At 41.9% G+C, this 21,924-nt stretch overlaps 3 protein-coding genes across 3 annotated transcripts in view; 1 reads left to right on the top strand and 2 right to left on the bottom strand.

The window, feature by feature from the left end:
* The first annotated feature begins 10,307 nt into the window (after positions 1–10,307).
* LOC142581937 (hydroxyacyl-coenzyme A dehydrogenase, mitochondrial-like) overlaps positions 10,308–21,924 on the top strand; it is a 37,883-nt gene continuing 26,266 nt past the window's right edge. The window contains exons 1-3 of the mRNA XM_075691376.1: positions 10,308–10,418; positions 19,159–19,415; positions 19,541–19,669. Of these exons, the coding sequence (XP_075547491.1) occupies positions 19,302–19,415; positions 19,541–19,669 (243 nt within the window). The 5' untranslated portion in view covers positions 10,308–10,418; positions 19,159–19,301. The remainder of the gene's footprint in view (positions 10,419–19,158; positions 19,416–19,540; positions 19,670–21,924) is intronic.
* On the bottom strand, positions 15,509–17,018 carry LOC142581948 (uncharacterized). The gene is made up of 4 exons (XM_075691384.1): positions 16,864–17,018; positions 16,749–16,808; positions 16,626–16,673; positions 15,509–16,565 (listed from the first exon to the last, which is right to left on the bottom strand). The coding sequence occupies exons 1-4, from the start codon at positions 17,016–17,018 to the stop codon at positions 16,322–16,324; spliced, it is 507 nt and encodes a 168-aa protein (XP_075547499.1). The 3' UTR covers positions 15,509–16,321.
* Positions 16,937–19,152, bottom strand: LOC142581957 (transcription factor Adf-1-like). Its single transcript, XM_075691394.1, has 5 exons — positions 18,799–19,152; positions 17,916–18,087; positions 17,594–17,629; positions 17,421–17,492; positions 16,937–17,019 (listed from the first exon to the last, which is right to left on the bottom strand). The coding sequence occupies exons 1-4, from the start codon at positions 18,941–18,943 to the stop codon at positions 17,474–17,476; spliced, it is 372 nt and encodes a 123-aa protein (XP_075547509.1). The 5' UTR covers positions 18,944–19,152; the 3' UTR covers positions 16,937–17,019; positions 17,421–17,473.

Genomic DNA, 21,924 nt, shown 5'->3' on the forward strand with positions numbered 1-21,924 from the left:
TTTGTGCATACTTGATTTGAAAATTATAACAACGCTAATGCATCCATCCACAAAGGAACAAGGACAAGACACAAGCAACATGACTACAAACATGACTAGGGTTTATTTTACACTTCACTATCTAAAGAATAAGCAAGCAACTTTAGCCACATTTAAACAAACACATAAGAGGAAGAACACAGACTGAAGTACCAACTTCACCATGCCCATTTGTGCTCACAGATGCTGTATAGAACACCAGGTCTAATTGGCATATGCTTTTATAATATTACAACTTCATATGAAGCTATTTTCTCTAGACTATGCATTTTTGCATTCACCCCAAAAGTGTTGTGATATGTGACAGAACACAAGTGAGCTTGTGCAAAAAGAACAAACTGGCATGGCACACTGACAGGAAGCAAGGAAACAGGACAAGCATCGCTATTGGTACAAGATCTACAGCAATGTATCAGAACATGACAATACAGCAATATTATTTAAGCAAAAGTGAGTACAGATCTGAGAGCTTATTCAAGTAAGAACATGGATTTACCATTTTTAAAACCACATAATCATGAACAAAAACAGCTAAACATCAGTGCACATATTGCAAAATCAGAAGACACAATTCTTCACTGGGTGCTAGTTCAACCACCGCGCATCGAAATGTGTAAAAGTAGTTTAACCTGTGTAGCCTTCAGCATGCGAAAGCAAAGAAGACTATCAGAACAGGCTTCATATATAGTGTTTGGAGTCTTTGATTCAAACCGTAATACACTGTTAAAATAAAATTTCAGAGTTTCCTTCTTTAATTCAGAAAAAAGAGTGTCTTGCTCATGCCGCCACAGTTAACGGATAAACCGGCACCAGCTGCATTGAGTCAAAGGAGAAAATAAAGTGAGGAAGATTGATGCATAGTGTGGAAGCGATGCTGTTGTATCAAGTAGCACAACTGCTCAACTCAGGCATCATTCACCTGCTTTACATGCCTCTGCATACAGAGTGAGAAGCTTTACCTCGTCACCATCTGCTAGTGAAGCACTGTTTGTTCACTGTGATCACCCACTCAAGACTTTCACTTGGTTAAGCAGGGCCTTTCACTACATGTAAGGACACCGACCCGAAACCATGCATAAGTCCTGTAAAATATTGTCATGTTTTGGATACTACAACTGTTCATCAGCAGCTGCATCACTAGTGCCAACATGCAGACCATACGATTCCCCAAGTACTTGCTCAACAAGAGTACACTAATGAAGAGTAGAAAATTGGGCTAGCTGGTTCATTAGGAAAACAAGAAGCTATTGCAAGAAAAATTAAACACTCTAGAATTTTGATGGCTCTGGCTTGTTTAATATATTCAAACATCAAAAAGCTGATTCTTACAGAACGCCATAAAGCAAGCTGCACTGTTACCAACTGCTGTTTTTTAAAGCTATAACCTGTTATTACCAGACATTCATGTACCATGGCTGAAGGCATACTGTTCATTGCTACCATGCCTTGAGCACGGGAATTAGTCTCTGTCATAAAGGTATGGTATCGTCGCTACAAAGATATTGTGGTCTATTTCCATAAACACACAAAGATGCACAACTTCACTGGGTTTAACATAAACTAGTGGCTCCTCTCTTCTGATGCAGACTGAAAAGTGCTTTGCATGGAGAACTTCAACAGGAAAGAGTTTCTCGCATTGCAGAAGTATAAAAGAATTCGCTCCAGTAAGAATTCTACAAATGAGAAAAAACGCAGCTGAGAAGCTGGCAAATGCACTGATTGTAGTTTTATAGTTCAAGTGTAGTGGAAAGAGGGGAATATTCGTTGGTTGATAACCATTCGGTAATATTCAGTGACACTTGTTGAGTCACAGCCACGGTTGTGGACTACAGCCTGTTTTTCACTTTCATCCAAGTTGAGGCACAGCTTTGCAGTGCCTAACAAAACTGTCTGCTGACCAGCTCTCCTCTCCTGTACACCAGGAAAACGGACGCTTCTGGTGAAAGATTTAAACTAGCTATAGCTGCCTGTAACTTTCGAGCAAGTACATAACATTCCAATATTTGTAAAGGAACATCATTAGCTCCGCTGACCAATTTCACAAGAAGTTAATTTCCGCCTTCAAATACAAATGAAGAATGCGACCAATGAGGTCCTAGTTTAGCCGCACTTTTAGGAAGATGCAGGATTTGGTGTACATTGTATGTCATTGCACCCAATCCAAACAAAGACTGTGCTCTCACAACAAACTCCGAGAGAAGATCAGATGATCTCATTATGGTCATCTGAAGTGATGGTGTCTAGTAGAAGTATATAGACACCCTCCGTAAGCAAACTGGAATGTCTGACATACTTATCTAGCAAAAAGCCATGAAGGCATGGTAATGAATAATGAAGAACCCACCACTTCCATTCACTAGCTTTCCAGATTGTGAAGTCTGATAATCTTTGTGGTGTAAGTGTGAACCAATTCGGTGGCTTGATTGCCAATAACCTCCTGTTTAAAGAGGCTAAACTTTGTTGTGAACCAATCTAAACATCTTTTCTCTTTTAAATGGGATCACATTTTTATTCTTTTTAAGCTGTTGTATGGTGTATATTTGTTCCAACAATCTTTCCTTTCTGAATCCTGGGCTTCATATTTGATTTATATGTATTGTCTTTTCTCATAATATAAATGCAAAATTTCTGACTCATTTTTTGGGCAAAAGAGGAAGCTTGCTTCTCCTTGAAGCACATTACACCTATACAACACACATAGATACTGATAGACTATAGATCTGGCAAACTAATATGAATACACTATTACACTAATAAAAAGAATACACTAGTAGACTTGTACAAGCAGAATAGCACATATACGTCCAGAATAGAACTAAAAGTAATTTTATCAGTGCATCAGTTGCATCGTTTCATAATGCAATAGAAAAAAACTGATATAATTTTTATTAGGTTGCCCTATCAGATTTTTTGCTAGTGATCTTTCAGTGTAAATGCATATCAACTTTTTGACTAATGCTAATAGCTGAACACATGGCTTTTTTTGCTGCAAGTTTTCTTGGACTCCTGCTTCCCTTAAACTTATGTTGTATAATATGCTTGCAAGATCAAAACTGGAGTATGCTTCCTTAATCTGGGATACGCCGACAAAAAACACAACTTTGATATTTAGTTGAAGCCATACAAAACCAACCTGTACATTTTATTGTAGCTGCTTATTCCCATACCGCAAGCATATCAACAATTAAAACTTGCCTTAATTGGCCAGGCTTGTCAACAAAAAAACTTGCCCATTTATTCCACAAATTCTCAATTGAAACATATGTTTTTATTACCTCCTTGTATCTCATTGAGAATGAACTACAACCTCGAGGTACAGGTGCCAACTTCCCAAACCAATCTTTACTATTCCTGTAAAAGGCAGCCTCAGAACACACACACGCACACACGCACACACGCGCACACACACGCACACACATATATATCAATGAGCTACAAGGAGGTAATAAAAACATGTTTCAATTGAGAATTTGTGAAATAAACAGGAAAGTTTTCTTGTTGCCTAGCCAATCAAGGCAACTTTTAATTGTTGATATGCTTGCGGCATGGGAATAAGCAGCTACAATAAAATGTACAGGTTGGTTTTGTATGGCTTCAACTAAATATGAGAGTTGTGTTTTTTTGTCGGTGTATCCCGGATTGATGAAGCATACTCCAGTCTTGATCTTGCAAGCATATTATACAACATAAGTTTAAGGGAAGCAGGAGTCCCAAGAAAACTTGCAGCACAAAAAGCCATGTGTTCAGTTATTAGCATTACTCAAAAAGTTGATATGCATTTGCATTGAAAGATTATTAGTAATATGAATACCTATGTACAAGGTGCTTAATAAGAAGAGTCTTTAATTTTGTAGGTAAATGTGTTAGAAGGACTAGTCATGATGTGAAAATCTCTTCATTTTACTTTTACCACCCCACCTTACCACCATTTTACCTTTACACACACACACACACACACACACACACACACACACACACACACACACACACACACACACACACACACACACACACACACACACATATATATATATATATATATTTATATATATATATATATATATATATACCATGGCACCCATTTCGTAACTCTAATGCTCCATACGATTGAAAATATGATAGAAAATTGGACAAGTTGTTGAAGCTTCATGGCAGCTACTGCATGACAGATGCCGACAAAAGTAATAGAATGGGACAGGATACAGCACTATCAAATGAAGTTTATTGAAAGAAAACAACCAATATATAACACACATCACGTGACCAACACCCGGCCCCCTAGCATATGCAGATGCATACCAAAACAACCTTCACATCACCGAATGCACATGTTTTGACGGCAACACACATGTCACGGCTGATTAATCAATGTAAAAAAACAATTCCTAAGGCACAATGCAACTCTGTGGTTTTACTTAAGATCTAACACGGCAACCTCGCTATCTTGCAGCGAGATGGATGGCTGGCTAACACACAGTGTGCTTTTCTTTCTAATGTGATAAGCCTCCATTAATTCATTTGAGAGCTTTTCACAGTGTGTGAACAGCAGAATAGTACTTTCAAAAACTGGATGACGCCCAATGCTGCAACAATGCACAGAAAGGTGTGGATGCGCAAAAACCCTTAAAAAAACTATGGTGCTTCCTTAGTCGAATGTTTAAGCACCTTCCAGTCTGACTGATATATATTTTGTAGGCTTCAAGAAAAAGGAATCGAATAAACAACATTTCGTGTGCAAGAGACAAACTGTATGCTATATTTCACTTTGCAGTCCTCCCTGCTCAGACACCCGTTGTGAAGAATGTGCTTGTTTATTGCTTCACATATTCCCTTCAGCTTATCTTTAAATGAAAACCCAATCCTCTCCTGAAACTTAGAAGCCACCTTTTTCTGCCTGTGTGACAATTAATAGAGGGGATAATGGCAACTTTGTTCCGCTCTTACTCCTTAAGCTTCTTCCACCCTGGCCGCACCTTAAGTTCCTTAATTAACGTGCTTCAAGATAAAAAAACCACTGAAACTGAATAACCTGCCTCATTAAGCCTTGTCACCAGATTCCTTACACTTTCAAGGATAAGGTGAGGATAGCTCTTGGTTGGGGCATCTCTAATTGCGTGAGTGGCAATACTGTACTTAATAAGTTTTGAATGGCTAGACCTATAATCAAGAAGGAGCTTAGAAGTTCTCGACTGACATCCCCAGCATACGTGATCCCACATAAAAGTAAGCCTGACATAAGAAGTTGCAGCACTTTTTTTTTTCTGGAACTTCTAAAGTGAAGTTGAAACCTTGCTATTGTTCTCTAAATAGCTTCAGTACTTCGATGACAGCTCTGCGAAAGTTATCATTTGCTCATGAAAAACAAATAATCATCCACGTATCTGAAAATTTTAAGAGCAAGCCCACTCAGGTTTTGATTATTTTCTGGTCAACATAACTTAAAATATTACTGAGCACTGGTGCAACACCGGAACCTATGCAGATTCCAGCATTCTGGACACATATTTTACTTTCCCACCAGAGCAAAATTGACCTTAAATAGAAATCAAGAAGCTCCAGAAAGTTTGCAACAAGAATTTTACACCTTTCAGCAAATTCCAGCTAACTTGTTTGCTTGTGTATGCAGTCCTTAACAAACTGCAAGAGATGCACCTGCGGCAAAGAATTGTATAAATCTTCTGCATCTATACTAAAGCCTGCCCATTTTCCCCAGATTATGCTCCTGCAGGAAGTGTACAACAGTCTGAGAGCTGGCAGCAAGGAATTGGTCGTTGATTCCCAGCCTGTCAAGGTGTGTCTGCAGAAATTCTGAAACATGAAGCCATGATTTATATTCCGACACAATGGTTCTGATATGGATTCCCTAAGCTTGTGTGTTTTGCACTGAAGAAGGCGCATAAAAGAAAACCTTTTCCACCTTAACATCATTTGAGATTGTTGTCGAACCAAACTGATTCAACTTCGTGACAGCTCAACATTTTATGTCAGCTATATTGGTATAAATTTCATTAAAATTTATGTCAGTGGCTGACACACCCTCCTCCGGAAAAGTGCTTTCCAACATGACAACACAATGCCCTTTTTCGTCTCCAAGAAACCTCCAAGTTTCTGCCCCATACGTTAGCTCAGGTAGAAGGCAATGATTCTATGCTTGATTGTACAAAACTATATATATATATATATATATATATATATATATATATATATATATATATATATATATGACTTTGTATTCACCATCCAGGGCCAGGGAACAAGAGAAGCCAGACACCACTGACCAATTTCTGACTAAAAGAATTAATTTTTGACCTTATACATCTTGTTTTTACTGTACATGTCCCTCAACTCCATCCAGGTTCCCAACATTTATATCTAAAAAGCTTGTCTATCACCACATACAGGGTCTGTCCTGAAAGTAATGTCAGTAAATTTATTGTGATGTGACTGTATGTCAGAGCAGTCTAACTGGTTGAAACTAGTAGTGACGGAATCCAGCTAAGCAGCGGTCCGTCAGTCAGTGTGCTCCGAACATCGGAGAGTGTCGGACGGGCCCGTTTGTGAGAGCTGTTTTTTATTCTTGTGCAAGTGAAAATGCAGCGCTCATTAGAACAAAGATTTGCGATCAAGTTTTGTGTGAAACTTGGGCAATACCGCTGCGGAAACTGTTACTATGCTCAAGACTGCTTATAAAGAACATGCCTGGTCAGATCGGCAAGTGTTTCAGTGGCACAAAGCCTTTTGGAAGGCCGGGAAGAGGGCGACGACAAGGACTGCGCTGGATGGCCATCTACGACCACTATGACTGACAATGTGACACGAGCGAGAGAACTGTTGAACTCAGACCAACGATTAAGTGTTCGTTTAATGGCCGACACGTTAAACGTTTCGAAAACTCAAGTTCATGAAATTGTTACAAACGATATCGGCATGCGGAAGGCGTGCACAAAAATGGTTCCAAAAGTGCTCCCTGACAATGAAAAGTCACGCCGCGTTGAAACATGCCAAGAAAATCTCAACATGTGCAAACGTGAGCGAAAATTTTTGGACAACATCATTACAGAAGACGAGACTTGGGTATTTGAATATGACTTGGACACCAAAAGGCAATCATCTGAGTGGCACACACACTCATGCCCTCCCCAGAAGAAAGCCAGGATGAGCAAATCAAAGATCAAGATCATGCTCATTGTTTTTTTTTGACATCCACGGACTGGTTCATCATGAGTTTAAAGAACCACTGTGAACTCCAAGTTTTATGTGGATGTCCTTGAAAGACTGAAACGCAGGGTTCAACATATCCGGCCGGACATTGCAGACAACTGGAAGTTGCACCACGATAATGAGCTGGCCCACAGTGCCTTCATCGTCACCGACTACCTGGTTAATGCATTGGGGCCAACGATCCCCCAGCCCCCGTACAGCCCGGGCTTGGCTCCCGCCCAACTTTTTTTTGTTTCCATGCCTCAAAATACCCCTGAAAGGCAATCATTTTGGGACAGCGGACGTGATTAAAGCAGCTAGCACCACAGCATTAAAGGCCATTCCGGAGGAGGACAACGCATTCGAGAGCTGGAAGTCTCGCTGGAGCCGATGTATTGACACAAAAGGAGAGTATTTTGAAGATTTTTAAACTTTTTGTAACAAAAAATTCAATAAATGATTTTTAATCGCCTTACTGACATTACTTTCAGGACAGACCCTGTACATGCACCTTGAAGGTATGTATGTGGAAAGCATTTCAACCTCTGCTTGCTTTTCTGGCATGGAATAAAACGGCCTTTTGTCTCTAAACCACTTACTTTTAAACTATTCCGTTTGGTTCATTTTTCTAACTTCTGCAGTGTTGCATTAACAACTTTCATAGTTAGCCGGCTCCGTTTTCATTCTTGCTTCCTAAAATATGCCCTCCTGTCATGCATAATTTGGAAGGCCTTCTGTTAGCAATGGGTATTGTATTTCAAGACTATCAGTGCAATGTTGCATGAAGAAACCTATTCTTGGAGTGAATTATTGTTCAGCTTGATATCATGATATTGCTGCATGGTTGTTATTTAACTCTGCAAGAGAATGGTCCTGCCATCCTACCAAGAGTGCATTTCATGGGTATTACTCTCTTTCTTTTGACATTAGTTTATGAGGCTCACAGATATGTATCTGTGTCAACAATAACACCTGACATCTAATTTTGTGCAACATGCACTACATTTAATCAGATAAAAGTTGCATGTTTTGTCTCTTGGACCAGTCTGCTCAGTGGTAGGAGGTCGAGACCACAAATGAGAATGGCTGGCCAAGATCTGTGGTATCTGTCCCGTGTTATGCATCTGACAAGATTTCATGGTGGCAAGAAGACATATCAGACCTGATGTGATCTTTCTAATTATTGTGCACAGAGTAATCAGCATGATAATATCCTTAATGCTATAAATAGTACCTCCAGCAAGCAGTCTATATGCTTATGCCTTTTTGTTGCTTATGGCAACAAAATCCAACATCCTTTGAAACATGCTCACTTGCTGTCTGATGCACAAAATGAAGAACGCTGCCTTCTCTAAATTTATTAGCAACAAGAAAGCCACTCTGGAAGCAATTATATAAATACACAGCAACACACACTAAAACCTACAAATGGGAGAAAAAACACAAACTAGGCTAACAATAAAAGAAACCTGACACCCAACTCTCAAGTTACTCATGTTACTCAAGTATGCACATTCAACCTGAGTTAGAGAGATAGATGGTCGACTCCCGCACTCCTGTGCATGCATGTGGACATGTTAAGCCTCAGCTACTCTTTCTATATCATAACTATCCCCATGTTTGTGAAATCTGGTGTACAACTGCAAGAACAATGATGGCTTGACAGGTGGTTCACATTTCAATGAGTTCTATAAGGAGGATGCATCAACTGTTCCAGCCAATGTACACATTACCAGATGAAAGCAGTCGCTTATAAACAGCACAACACCATACAGCACAAATTATATATTTGCCACGTGTTATGAAACTTACATCATTAAAGTACATTAGAATTGGTGCTAAGGCTGGTGCACAATATATGCATATACTTTAAACAATCATAAATAATGCAGGAGCTTGGAATATGATTGGCCATTCTCGGAACTGCTTTGATAATACAAAAGTCAAGGCTTTGTTTTTGGCATCACCCACTCCAATTCGTTTTCTTTCTTTTTCCAATTGAAGCATTGGCAAGGTTTGTGCCATGCGCTTCGACAGTGATTTTTCCTTGTTCGCGCACGGCCATGACCATAATACAAGAAAATCGCCCCAGTAACGCAGTGGTCCCTGCCTACTTTTTCATATACTTTACCGCAATACATTACGTATGCTTCACCGCATAACATGACTGTATTGCGGCAAAGCTGATTTTATGGAACTGACATTATGTAACGGACCTTTTGTCCTTCTGCTGTTCGCATGAGCATAAGCTCGAAAAACCACAAAATAAAGACTTGGCTTGCTGCTGGTTGATTTCTAGCTAACATTTCGAGACGTCCACGTTGTTTACAAAAAAATCGGCGAAGTTTCTCGCGCTCGGACGCGCTTCAAAAGGCAGCGTGCACATGACCACCTATAATTAAGGCAGTCATAAGCGGCAACGAAATCCACACAAGGTACATCAACTTCCACAAAGCTACTGGGCAACGCCATCAATAACTGGCACACGGGCCACCGAGGAGCTGGCAAACGCTGCGATGACATCCACACAAACCACGTCGCTTTCCACAAAGCTATTGGGCAACACGATCAGTCACAGGCACAGGTGAAGTCCGCAAAACACTACATGGGCAGAACTACTACGGCCATACTCAATCACTTCACCACAAGCTCTCACATTTAACGACATCAAATAGCTACAATCACTCCTCCACAGCCACGGACACAGGCGAAGACCGCACGGGAAGAACGGAAGCACCGATTCAGGGCTCGATCATGGCTCGATCGTCGCGTTCATCGCTTTAGCGCCACCTATTTAAAAATAATATACGGAGCCAAGCCAAACCATTATTTAGCGACTATTTGGGTGAACCTAACGCTTTCGGGCCCTAAGCGTTCGAACGACCAGGGCACGATAACGCTTACCCCCCCTTTCCACTCCTGCGACCGGGTCGCAGGAACGGCGGCCATTAAAGCCTTTCCAGCGATGCGAAAATAAACAACGCTAAAAAAACAAAGCGTCACTTCCACTCGTAACAGGAAGCTGCAGCAACGTAAGTTCCGCTTGCCGCCGGAAGCTAAGGGGGTGAGTGGGAGAGGAGCGTGGAGCAGGACAGCAGGTTGGCCGTATGTGATGTGTACTTAACCTGGTCGGCGGAAACATGTATGGAGGGGCTTTAGCCACATGTAGCCAAAGTTAGGCTACGTTCACACTTGGGAAACGGCAAGCGGGCGGAAAAGCCAAAGCGGCCGGAAAATCTTTTCCGCGCATGTACAAAACGTTCACATTTGTTTCGCCACTGCAGCGGAAACCACTTCCGCTTTCGCCCACATCCATCTAGCTTGCGTACGTTTGTCCGCGTGGTGGCACTGTTCATCACGCTATTTCAAGACATACGTTCATTCATTCACCCATCAGTTACTAAAAGCTAGTTTCGCGCAACTGCGTCTGTCGTCTGCAGCTTTAGTTTAGTGAGCGCAATGGACGAGGAAGAGGAAGTAACTATGATACTTCTGGCCAGTTGCTTTCTGTCAATGGACAATGAAGAACGGAAAAAGCGGCCACCTCGGAAGCGGCGATGGTGGGTTCGTCCAGCTTTGCAGAAGCGAGAGATGTTGGGCCACGCCAACGCTTTGTTGCCGCACCTCAGGTCACGCGACGTTGAGTACTACCGCGAGTAAGTACTGTTGACAGTTCGTTGTTTCGTCTTGTTGAAAGCTCACACTGTGCTTTCTTTTTTTGCTAGCTATTTAAGGATGCCGCCGCGAAGTTTTGATCGACTTTTGGAACTGGTGGGGCCTAGAATAACAAAAGCGAATACCAAGTTCCGCAAGGCCATTCCGCCAGACCACCGCCTAGCTTTGGCTGTGAGGTAAGCACACTGTCATGTCCGTGTTTCGATTGCACGATGGTTTCGAATTTGTGCACCTGTGCGGTGTCTTCGTGCATATGAAGTAAGAGTTATGGGTTCACTAAAAGCTAGGCGTACGTGTGTTTGTTTTTCTTCCGTTAGATTTTTGGCAGCTGGCGAAACAATAAGGACCTCGTCATTTAATTTCTTGGCTGGACGGTCTACCGCCTGCAAGATAATTGCCGAGGTCTGTCAAGCCATCTGGGAGGTCGTTGGCCCTATTTATGTAAAATGTCCGTCATCGGCAGCTGAGTGGCTGAAGGTAAGTAGAATATACAAACAATTGGGCTTTGCGAATATTCGAATATTGTGTTAATAGATATTCGCTTCTAAAGAAACATTAGTATTCATTTTTACAAAGTGTCATGATCGGCGCCTTTCATTAACCTTTGTCGCAGTACAGTTTTGTCGTGCAGCGAAGCATAATGCCGTGCCGTGAAGCACATCAAGAATGGGCAGGATTATTGTAACGGATCGGCATGAGTTTGTTTACGTGCGAGGCGTGCGCCGTCAACGGTAGCACCACAAAGGCGGATACGTCTAATAATTGTAGCCGAGACGTCTAACCAAAATAAAACCTCTGTGCCGCACTATCTCGTGTTTACACTTCCTCTAGTCATTTCAAGTCTCTATTTTTAATTTGTGCACTGTTTTACTCTCGCGTTCCTTTTATTAGCTTCTTGCGTGCATAGACGCAGATGAATCATGTCTTGCTATAATTAACCTCTTTATACCTTCGACATTTCCTTAACAAGTTCTACTGGCCCAAATGTGGATCTCATTCTTCCACAGAAGTAGTAAACAGCAGTTTCACTTCGTAACTCCCAAATTATCCTTGGTAAATAAAAAAAGTTTACTAATTCATTGGAGTTTGCCGCGACTTCGCACAACATACGTTAGATTCGAAAATATTCCTCCTAAATCACTATTCACTTTGAACTGAAGATCCAGTATTCACGCATGCCCAAACAGCTTCAAATGCCAAATGATAGCATGCATTTTTTGTATTGCAAAAAACTGATGAAAATGACAAAATCTGTCACCATACACTGGCCATGGCTAGTGCTTCCTACTTGATTATTTACAAAATGAAGGTTGAAGTCAAAATCGCAATGAAAATGCATGTTAATTTTTGCACAAGTTATAAATTTATTTGCTAGAAGCGTCGAGCAAATTAACACACATACCCAGGAGTTAGACAAAACGAGTTGGCAGACAACACGGGTGCTCATCTTTTCTGCCCTTCTCAGTGTACATATGTCACATTGTGCACCTCTTCAGCGAAGATGTTTCACCTGTTCCCAACAAAGGTTCCTACCCTGCGCTCGGGAACGTGAGTGTAGTAGAGAAGACGCTACTGTTTTGGAGAAATCGCGAAGCTGAATTCACACTTCATACATCAGCTCAGAAGGTTCGATTTTTCCAAATGAAATAAGTACACATAGATTGAAATTTTGCATCTTGTTAAACACACAGGTATGTACTTTCCTAATTTTGCTTCTTACTTAATCAAATTCAAACTGTATTAAAGCAGATTAGACTACTGCAGTTGTATAACTAAGTCATTAGGAACAGCACTGAAAGCCTCCGTTTCTGCAGTAAGCAAAACTAGAAGACACAATTTCCTATAGAGACACAGATATTGAGTATTAACGCATTGCAACCCGGAGATTTGCATGTGCTCAGCAATGTAAGTTTGAAGAGCTTCACATACTGTTACTCAGTACCTACTTTAGGTTCTGTACATGCAGTCGGAATGTAAGAAACAATAAGTGTAGCACTATATGTTGTATGCTGGGGTTTTATGTGCCAAAACCATGTTCTCATTATGAGGTACCATGTAATGAACTCCAGGTTAACCTGGACAACCTGGGGTTCTTGAACATGTAAAAGTTCAATCACAGACTGTGAATTGCAACACTTAGTATGGGCTGTGTGTTCTGCACAGTTAGTGTTGCATAGGTAAAAGCAAAACTATAGAGCGACATTTACCTCAGATTGTGTTGCTTGAGGCTTTGCACAAATGGCTGAGATTTTACTGTTTTATAATGTGGATTTCGCTCAGTAGTGTTTCATTCTGCTTTTTTCATTAGGTTGCAAACGAGTTTGAAGAGAAGTGGCACTTGCCTCATTGTATTGGAGCCATTGATGGCAAACACGTGGTCATTGAGTGCCCTGCCAAATCAGGAACCTTAAACAGGAACTACAAAAGTAGTTTCAGCAAGTCATTGCTTGCGATAAGTGATGCAAGTTACAGGTACGGATGATTTGCGTTGTTCAGCCATTAATTTAAGAAAGGAAGCGCAGTAGGGAAGTTAGAGCATAAATAGCCAAGCATGTGGTTAACATTGGTAATATTGTATTTGGTATATAGCAACCAAGTTAGGTTAGCCATGATGTGGACTCCTAGTTACCAAGTTACTCCTAGTGTACTAAGAATTACCAGATTCCAAGTGAATGGTAAGATAATAAGGAAGTGGGCTATTAGTGGTTCTTGATCTACACGACTTCGGACTTAAATCTTTAGTGTTTATATCCATTAACCATTTCATGCATCGGTTAGAAACAACACAAAAGTCAGATTACGCTACGTTAATCTCGTCGTCATTAGCTATTCCTTGAAAGAAAAGAGATGAATGTTAGAAGATAAAACTGATGGGAGGTTTGACCCATATATTCATTTGAACATATTGAAATATACCGAATGACAACACTTGTACATGCATTTTCTTCTAATATAAAATGTTTTGTGTACTTCCTTAGGTTCCTGTATGTCGAAATTGGGCACTTCGGCAGTGAGTCGGATGGTGGCGTGTTTGCACGCAGCAAGTTCCAGGAGTTGATTTTGGCAAATCAAATTGGAATTCCTGAGGACTCAGAGATTGGCAGCATTGGCAAGATGCCCTATTTTTTTGTTGGAGATGAGGCTTTCCCTCTGAAGACCTTCATGATGAGACCTTATTCTCGCAAAAGTAAGCTACAATAGTCTTTTTATGCCGTTTGTGCTGTGTGTTCTTGTAGTGGCACATTGCTTTTCTGTAATTTTTTTACATCAAGTTTATCTTGTACATTGTTACAGCCCTTCAACCACTGTTTGCCGACACATCTGATGCAAGTCAGACATTTGAAGTGAGACATCAGAGAAGAATTTTCAACTACAGACTTAGCCGAGCTCGAAGAGTGGTGGAGAATGCTTTTGGCATTATGGCACAAAGATGGCGAATTCTTCGACGGCCATTTAAAGCAAAGGACGATAATGTGAACAGAATTGTGTGTGCTTGTGTAGCGCTACACAATTTTTTACTTTATGAATCGCCTGGGTCTCGAGCTGTTTACTGTCCACCAGGAACTGCTGACTGCGAGGATTGGCAAGGGCAAGTGACTGAAGGCAGCTGGAGAGCTGAAGAAGGCAGCAGAGATGCTTTGTCTGCATTGCAGTCTACAGGCTTTAACTCAACCAGGTATTTCTAGTTTGACAAACGATCTCTTGCATCTGTGTTGCAGAGCGTTGTCTTTTTTTATGGATTTGTGCATAAGCATATCTCATACTGAAAAATAATGTGCGAGCTGAATAGCCCATTCGCTTAAAAAGCATTTCTGGCTGCAGGTGCAATTATTTTCTAGCAACAGCTGTTTTTATCTGTTATCTACTTGTAGTTCGAACCTACTTTGCTGGAAGACTATCTTTTAGCCAAAAGTATTGCGTTCTCCAAGACATTCATATTCTGACACATTAAAATAAAGGACTCGCAATAACAATTTATAAACAAATTCTGGCTTTGCAGTACAGCGTCTTGCACAAAGCAATCTGGAAACATATACATTGCTGATATAGTATACAAGCCATATTAGCTACTTTGTTCTGGCCCAGCATTCTAAACCTTGTGATTATCTCTGAGTATTTAAATGGCAGATTAAGCCCAAATATCACCTTTTATTTTAATGCTTGACAGAAAACGATGTACTGTATTATAAACATAGCGTAGTACATTTTCTGCACACACTTCTGTTGTCTAACTGTGCCACTTGCCCATTTACTTTTGTTTAGGCAAGCCTATGCTGTGAGGGACAAGCTTTGCCTGTACTTCATTTCTGATGATGGCAGGGTCCCCTGGCAAGACAGCATCATCGATACCACCAGATAGAAAGTAAGTCTTTATTTGCAATAAATCTTTCTTGTATACATGTGACCGTATTGCAAACAGTACTCTGATTAAAAACATAGTGCAGCTTAGAAAAGGCGCTTTCAAGGAAAAGCTGGATACAAACACTAGGCTGTGCAGCTCTGTGCACAGCATGACTAGCCCTTTTTTCCACGATCGTGAGTGTACAATTTATATCAAAAGGATAAAAAATGGGTACTAAATGTACCGCGCAGTTCTGAGCTTTTCAAACACTTACTTCACAACTTTAGATGAGCTTAACCATCACATCTACAGACTTGGTACACAAATCTTAAAATTGGCAGATTGTACTGTGCAGTTCTGTACACCACGCATCGAGATCAAAGAACAACAAACCCTTATTTTTACTGTCCTGGACAAGGCCTTAAATATCACTAGTATTTTCAATAAATACGTATCACAGGTAAAAACTTTGTACTGTATAGTTCTGTGCAGTGCAGGATGAGTTGAACACGCCATGCCCTTATCGTTATTTGCACAAGAGCTTAAGTATCACATATAGTAGTAGGGGAAAGAGACGGATACTAACTTTCTGCCATAGAGGACTTGTTCGAGGCACTATAGGCTCTGGGATACGACATGTTATCAGAAAAAAAAAGGAATGCGACTAAAACTGGCCACAGGGCTGCTAGGTAATGATTGTTGAGTATGAGTGTGGAATCTCAAAACAAGACAATGCCCAGAACTTAAATACCTGACATAGCTGGAAATATTCTGAAAATTACGATAATCAGTAATGTAAAATTTGAGCACAGCTCTATATGTATTTTCATTTCACAATATGTTGAGGCAAAGAATTTGAGATCCATGTTTGTATGTACAGTCACAGACCACTCAGCGCCTTTGCAGAGGAAGGGGCAGTATGGGAGCGCTGGCATAGGTAGCGACATGGGAGTCAACTGTGTAAGAAGTGGATGACAAACACGCAATGGCACTTAAATATCACAGATAAATATCAGAGAAAAAAACAGTGTATGTACATTATACCACGCAGCTATGTTTTCAGGACTATTTTTCGCTCCTCCGAGCCCTCACTTCCATTACTTTTTCTTGAATGGTGGCTTGGATGGAACACATACAGTCAAATTGGTCATCAGGTGGCAGTGACCGTAAAAATCCAGCAGCTGCCATGCAGAAATGGTAGACAGTGTCCCGGGTCTCCTCTTTTTGTCGGCGCTCTTTTCCAACTGCCTTCAGGTGGTCAAGGCATGCGGCAGCAACTGCCGCATTGGAGGGAACGCTGCCATCGGGGCTGCAAAGGAAAGGATGTCTCCACTACTGTTGACTATCACAAAACCAATTCCTACATTACCGCTGGGGATTTTTGGATGTCTTTGCCACTTTTCTTGGTCTTGGTACCCTGTAAGGGAAGAAGTTGGTGAGCTAATTTTGGCAATGTATACATAAATGGGTAGGGGCACCTAGTCCTACATACGTTTCAGTTGTGTCAAGCACCACTTCTGGCTCAATATCACTTTCTGCATTGTCAGGCTGCCTGAAAAAAAAAACTTGCTGTTTTTTAGGGAACTTTATACCATAATGACATTTACCATTCCGTTGTCTTGCTTGCAGGTTGTGTGTCTGTATGCGGTGCACTTTCTAAACTTTCTGGCACCACCATCTCTTCGAAGTCGTCTGTATCTCCTGTTGCTGGTACATCTTCAATATCGTGACTGGCTGCTGCTGGGCCTTCAGCTACGATCATTCTGCATAAATAACAACTAAACCAATTGCAGCTGGTGCTTACTGATATCAATGTGCAATTTAACAATGTGTGGTGCTTAAACAGTGACTAATAAAATACATTCTCAGAACTTGCTCATTACCGTCCCTACCATTGAATTATTATGCACACTCTAAGAATCGGAGATGGCAATTTATGCACAAGCCACTGAATCTTTTGCTTAGGCAAAGTACCGTGAGGATTTGAAACATTTTAATGTTCACAACACATGTAGCTTTAACTTATGCATTCCTAGATTACCCACTGTTTCAAATTGGTAGTTTAATGTAGTACTTCGCGATAGACATATGGATCCTAGCTATTTGGCCTGTGCAATTGCCCTTCTTCCAATCAGGCCCACTAATGATCAGAAAAAAGTCATACCTACAAAATACTGCCACATTAACGATGTGTCCTTCTGGTTGACGCTGAAGTTGTCACCAACTATGGGCCAGCCTAGCAGCGAGCGTTGTCATGCAGTTTCAAGAATATGTGAATTAGCATGCGCTACAGACTGTAGAGATGTTACAAATATGCATGTCAAGTCATTCACTTACCCATCAAAGGAGCCAAATTCGAGGTTGCTGCACAAGCTAGAAAAGTAAAATATGAAATAAGGCACCGAAGAACAGTTAAACCAGATACCCTTGCAGTTCCTGCTCGCAGAAGCAGCAAGTAAAAAATGCAGCAGAGGTGAATATTATGAACAACGTCATGCTTGCCAAGTATACCAGAAAGGTAACATAAAGCCACTAACAGCCCTTCAAATAAATAAAATCAAATGACGCTGCATGGTAACTTATCTTACTCTCAACAACCCAGCTGACCATGCAAACACAACTTCCAAGGCAAGTTTGTGACTACACAGACAGGACTTACATTGGCTCCTGATAAACAGCTTCCATTATGCCCGTCATTGCTTCGAAGTGCTTCCACTTCACGAGGGGCACGTCATGGGCACCAGCGCCACTTTTCATCGAATCCTTGATCTGATTTTTTGTTTTTGTGAAGGTGTCCTTGAGGTTCTTAAACTTCTTCTGGCATAATGCACCTGCGCAACAGTTGCAATTTTAAATGACGGGCCACCAGCAAATGTGAACCACCTACACATGCTGTGATCAAGGCAAGACTTTTTGCCGTGCAAAGGGTAGTGGCAAAAGAGAGAACTGTTTGCGAATGCATAGCCGTATTCTTTAGGACCACATGCTGTCACCTGAGCAGCTGTTATAAAACACAATGGCTGAATTTGCATGTACAAAGTTGAATTTGGCTGGAGTGCCATTTGCTTAACAAAAAAAAAAAAAAAAAAAGAAAACGGCATATAGTGTCACCTTTGTTCGGTTGCGCTCGCGACACAGGCTGAGCGTGCGTGCAACATGCACCTCATTTATTCATTCGAAATTTTTGCATATAGCAACTGCCCAAGTTCAGCATGCCTACATTCGATGTTTTGGATTTACTTGCCAGGATTCTTGGCTTGCGGTGCGGCGACATAAACAGCGATATACCCATTCGACCCTATGTGTTACAGTCCACACGGTGCTAGGAGCTGTAGACACGGTTTCTGCATGCGTTGCTTCAGCTTTTGGCGCAAAATAAACCAGTAAGTATTACAATGGCAAGTAAAGGAAATGAGACGAAAGCACGGCGCGCACTTGCTCCTAACAGCGGCGCTGATCAAGCATTCTCGGCATAAGTTACTTCCGAAACTATACCCACAAAGCACCACCAGCGTAGCGAGAGAAAATGTGCGAGTACTTACTGCTTACTCCCAGCTCTTCGGCTATCTTGGCCCAAATATCATTCTTGTGGTGCGTGTCTTTGTACAGATGGTGGGTCTTGTCATAGAGCACGGGGTGGCTTTTGACGGCGTCGATGAGCATAGCAGCCGACACTTTCGGTGCCATGTTTACGACCGCAAGTTCTCGACCGGATGTTTACACGCGATTGCAGCTTCCGGTAAAGCGGAACGTCTTTCCGCTTCGCCTGGGCGAAAAAATCGGTCCGAGACCGATTTTTTCGCCGCCTGGTTTTCCGCCCGTTTCTCCGCCTAGGCGGGCGGATTTTGTCAAGTTTTTTCCGCTTCCGCCTGCTCTGAGACCAAGTGTGAACGCAGCCTTAGTCTTTATTCTATGTGTAGCCGTTTGACCTGTTCTCACCTGTTCTATGCGCAGTAATCAGTCGATGAGCGCGTGCGCCCGTTTTTATCAGTGCTGTTTGCTGGTTCGGCCTGTTGTGACGGGTTTGGGAAAGTTGCCATAGGTCATGCTTGCGACCTACCTTTCTTCTCGTGCCTTTTCTTCGTCGTCCATCGCCCGGACAGCAATTAAGCATGTTGTCATCGTCGGAGGCGGGTCCATGGGAGCCGGGATCGCGCAGGCATGTATAATAGCTGCTTGTTCTTACATTAACCCAACGAAGGTCATCGCGAATCACAATTTACACCTTGTGCGCACTTTGCGAACAGTATAGTGTGCAATGATTTGTGTCTTGTATTGCCCTAGGTCGCCTCCCAAACGGGCCACCAGGTTGTCCTTGTCGACGTATCGAACGAAGTCCTCGACAAGTCCAAGGTCCGCATCGAGGAAAGTGTGAAGCGGGTTGCGAAGAAGAAGTTCGCTGATGACAAGAAGGTGTGTGTGTTCTTTTAGAGAGGTGTGCACTGAAGTTTTGGTGTGGTTCTCGACAGTTAGGCAGTGCAAGTTACGGAAGGTTTTCATTTTCTAAAGAGCTATTTGATAAAAATGTCTGCGACTTCTGGCCTTGATTTTTGAGACAATAGTAGGCATTTGTTTTGATGCGAGAAAACAAATTTGGTGGTAAAATTAATATTTTTATAGGCTGTACTGTTGATTAGCACCATAGCACCGTTATGAATTTTCAGACAACGAAAATTTTACACTTTTTACAATAGACATGATGATCACGATACAATTGTGACAGCCGTTTTCCGAAAGCTAAAGACAAACGCCGCAGCAGAAAACTCTCAGAAGCTTTCTTTCTGCTTGCGCCAATGTCCTAAAGCACATGTAAAGCAAACCCCCTTATGTAATACCCTTTCGAGGTCCTTTAGGAGTATTGTGAAATACAATTAAATAAGGAAGTGCATTAAGCCCTCGGACTCAAATATTGAAGCTATAATTTAGGTCAAGGGGGATATCGTTGCACTTCTAAGAAACTTCTATGTACATATTTGCATATTCCCATTTTAAATGTAATTAGTCCCATGATTAGTCGCCAAGCAAGCTGTTTGTCTTAGCGGCTTGAGTCCATATGCTCTCATGCATCATTCGATTCACTAGGTTCCCGCTCACGTAGGGTCAGTCAAGGGTGCTCCCCCGAATCTCAATGAGTGCTCACGAGGTTGCGCGTCACTTCACCGACTGTGCTTCTTCTAAAAGGAGCGCCGACTTCCTTTCCTCCCTACGGCCACAGGGACGCTCCCGCTACTCAGAACGAAGTTATTAAATTCTTCTACATGTCTAGAAGGGCCTTTCCACCCCCTCACCCTAAGTTGAATAGGGTACAAGCCATTTCACTTAGACTTCTACAGACCAGCACATATCCCTGTTTGTCCGTTCTCCACGAGGCTTACCTCGACGTTAATCGCGACGATGCCTACTGGTCCTGCGGGCATACCTCCACTCTGGCACACATGCTCTGGGAGTGCGGGTTGACATACCCCAAGTTCATCAAGGAGGAGTGGGACTCGCTTCTGCATAGCCCTGCTCTAGACAAGCAAATCCTGGCTGTCCGGCATGCCCGCGACCAGGCCAGTGAGCTAGACCTGCCGGTCCAGACGTGGGACTAGCCGGGTGCGCGATGAGTTCGCGTCCTCGCCGGACCTGCAATAAAGTTTCTTCATTCACTCACTCATTAGTCACATGATGAAAGGCTCGCAAAAGTTGTTGTTTTTGATACAGAAACTGACAAAAAAAAAAGAACACAATCATTACTGCTCACTGGAAGTGAAACATGACCCGGAATGTGCAGCTGCTTGGCATGACCTCCTAAGATTAGCCTCTGTTTGCGGCTGCCCCCGGCATGATAAAGAATCTCAGAGGCACTGTGTTGAGGCTTGCTTCATATCTGCTAACCACTAGGTGCACATGTCATCTGATTAGATGCTGTTAAAAGGCTGCTAATAGTGTATACTGTTCATTTATTACCAATTTAGTGAAAGTGAAACTTTGTTGCCTTTAAGTTGCAGTGGTGTCCATTGCTATCAGAAGTTGCGTGACATCACTGTTATTGTATACACACCTGGCAGAGGAGCTTCACAGAGCACGTAGTTCTGCTTATAACAGGATATATAACGGCACGTCTAATGGACTGTGAAAGATTGTTTTCTGCTGTGCGTTTGTCAGTGTGATGACCACTTACACTTGTGATAACAGTGATAACGGTGGCACAGCTTTGTCAGAGCTAATGATGAAGGGTGAAAGGAATAAAAAAATTGAATGGATTGTTATAAATTGTGGTCCTTTGGCTGCACATGTGCCGCAAATTATTGTGGACGCAGTCAGACGGCACAGCATGTACCGCATGTACCTTCGTACCACAAGTGCCTTCGACCAAGAAACCATATTGTTTCCTAATTTTTGTAGGAAACTTTATGCAAGGCACAGTGTCTTGCGTGCACCAATGCCCAGAAAAGAAAACAGGTCGCCAGAGTGCATGAGCTGGTGGTGTTGGCAGAGTACAGTGCAGCAGTGGCAGAGTGCATGTGTAAGCTGCTCAACTGTTTTGGTGCGTTGCCAGGTATTGCTTGTGAATCGGCAGTTTTCAACAACCGATTCAGGTGCGTGTCGCTCTTTGTAGTGCGTCTGAATCGGAAGTTAACTGCATAAGTTAACATTAACTAACACAAACATACATTTGTGTAAAG

The sequence above is a fragment of the Dermacentor variabilis genome, chromosome 1 (assembly GCF_050947875.1).
Source record: "Dermacentor variabilis isolate Ectoservices chromosome 1, ASM5094787v1, whole genome shotgun sequence".
In the NCBI taxonomy this organism is placed as follows: domain Eukaryota; kingdom Metazoa; phylum Arthropoda; class Arachnida; order Ixodida; family Ixodidae; genus Dermacentor; species Dermacentor variabilis.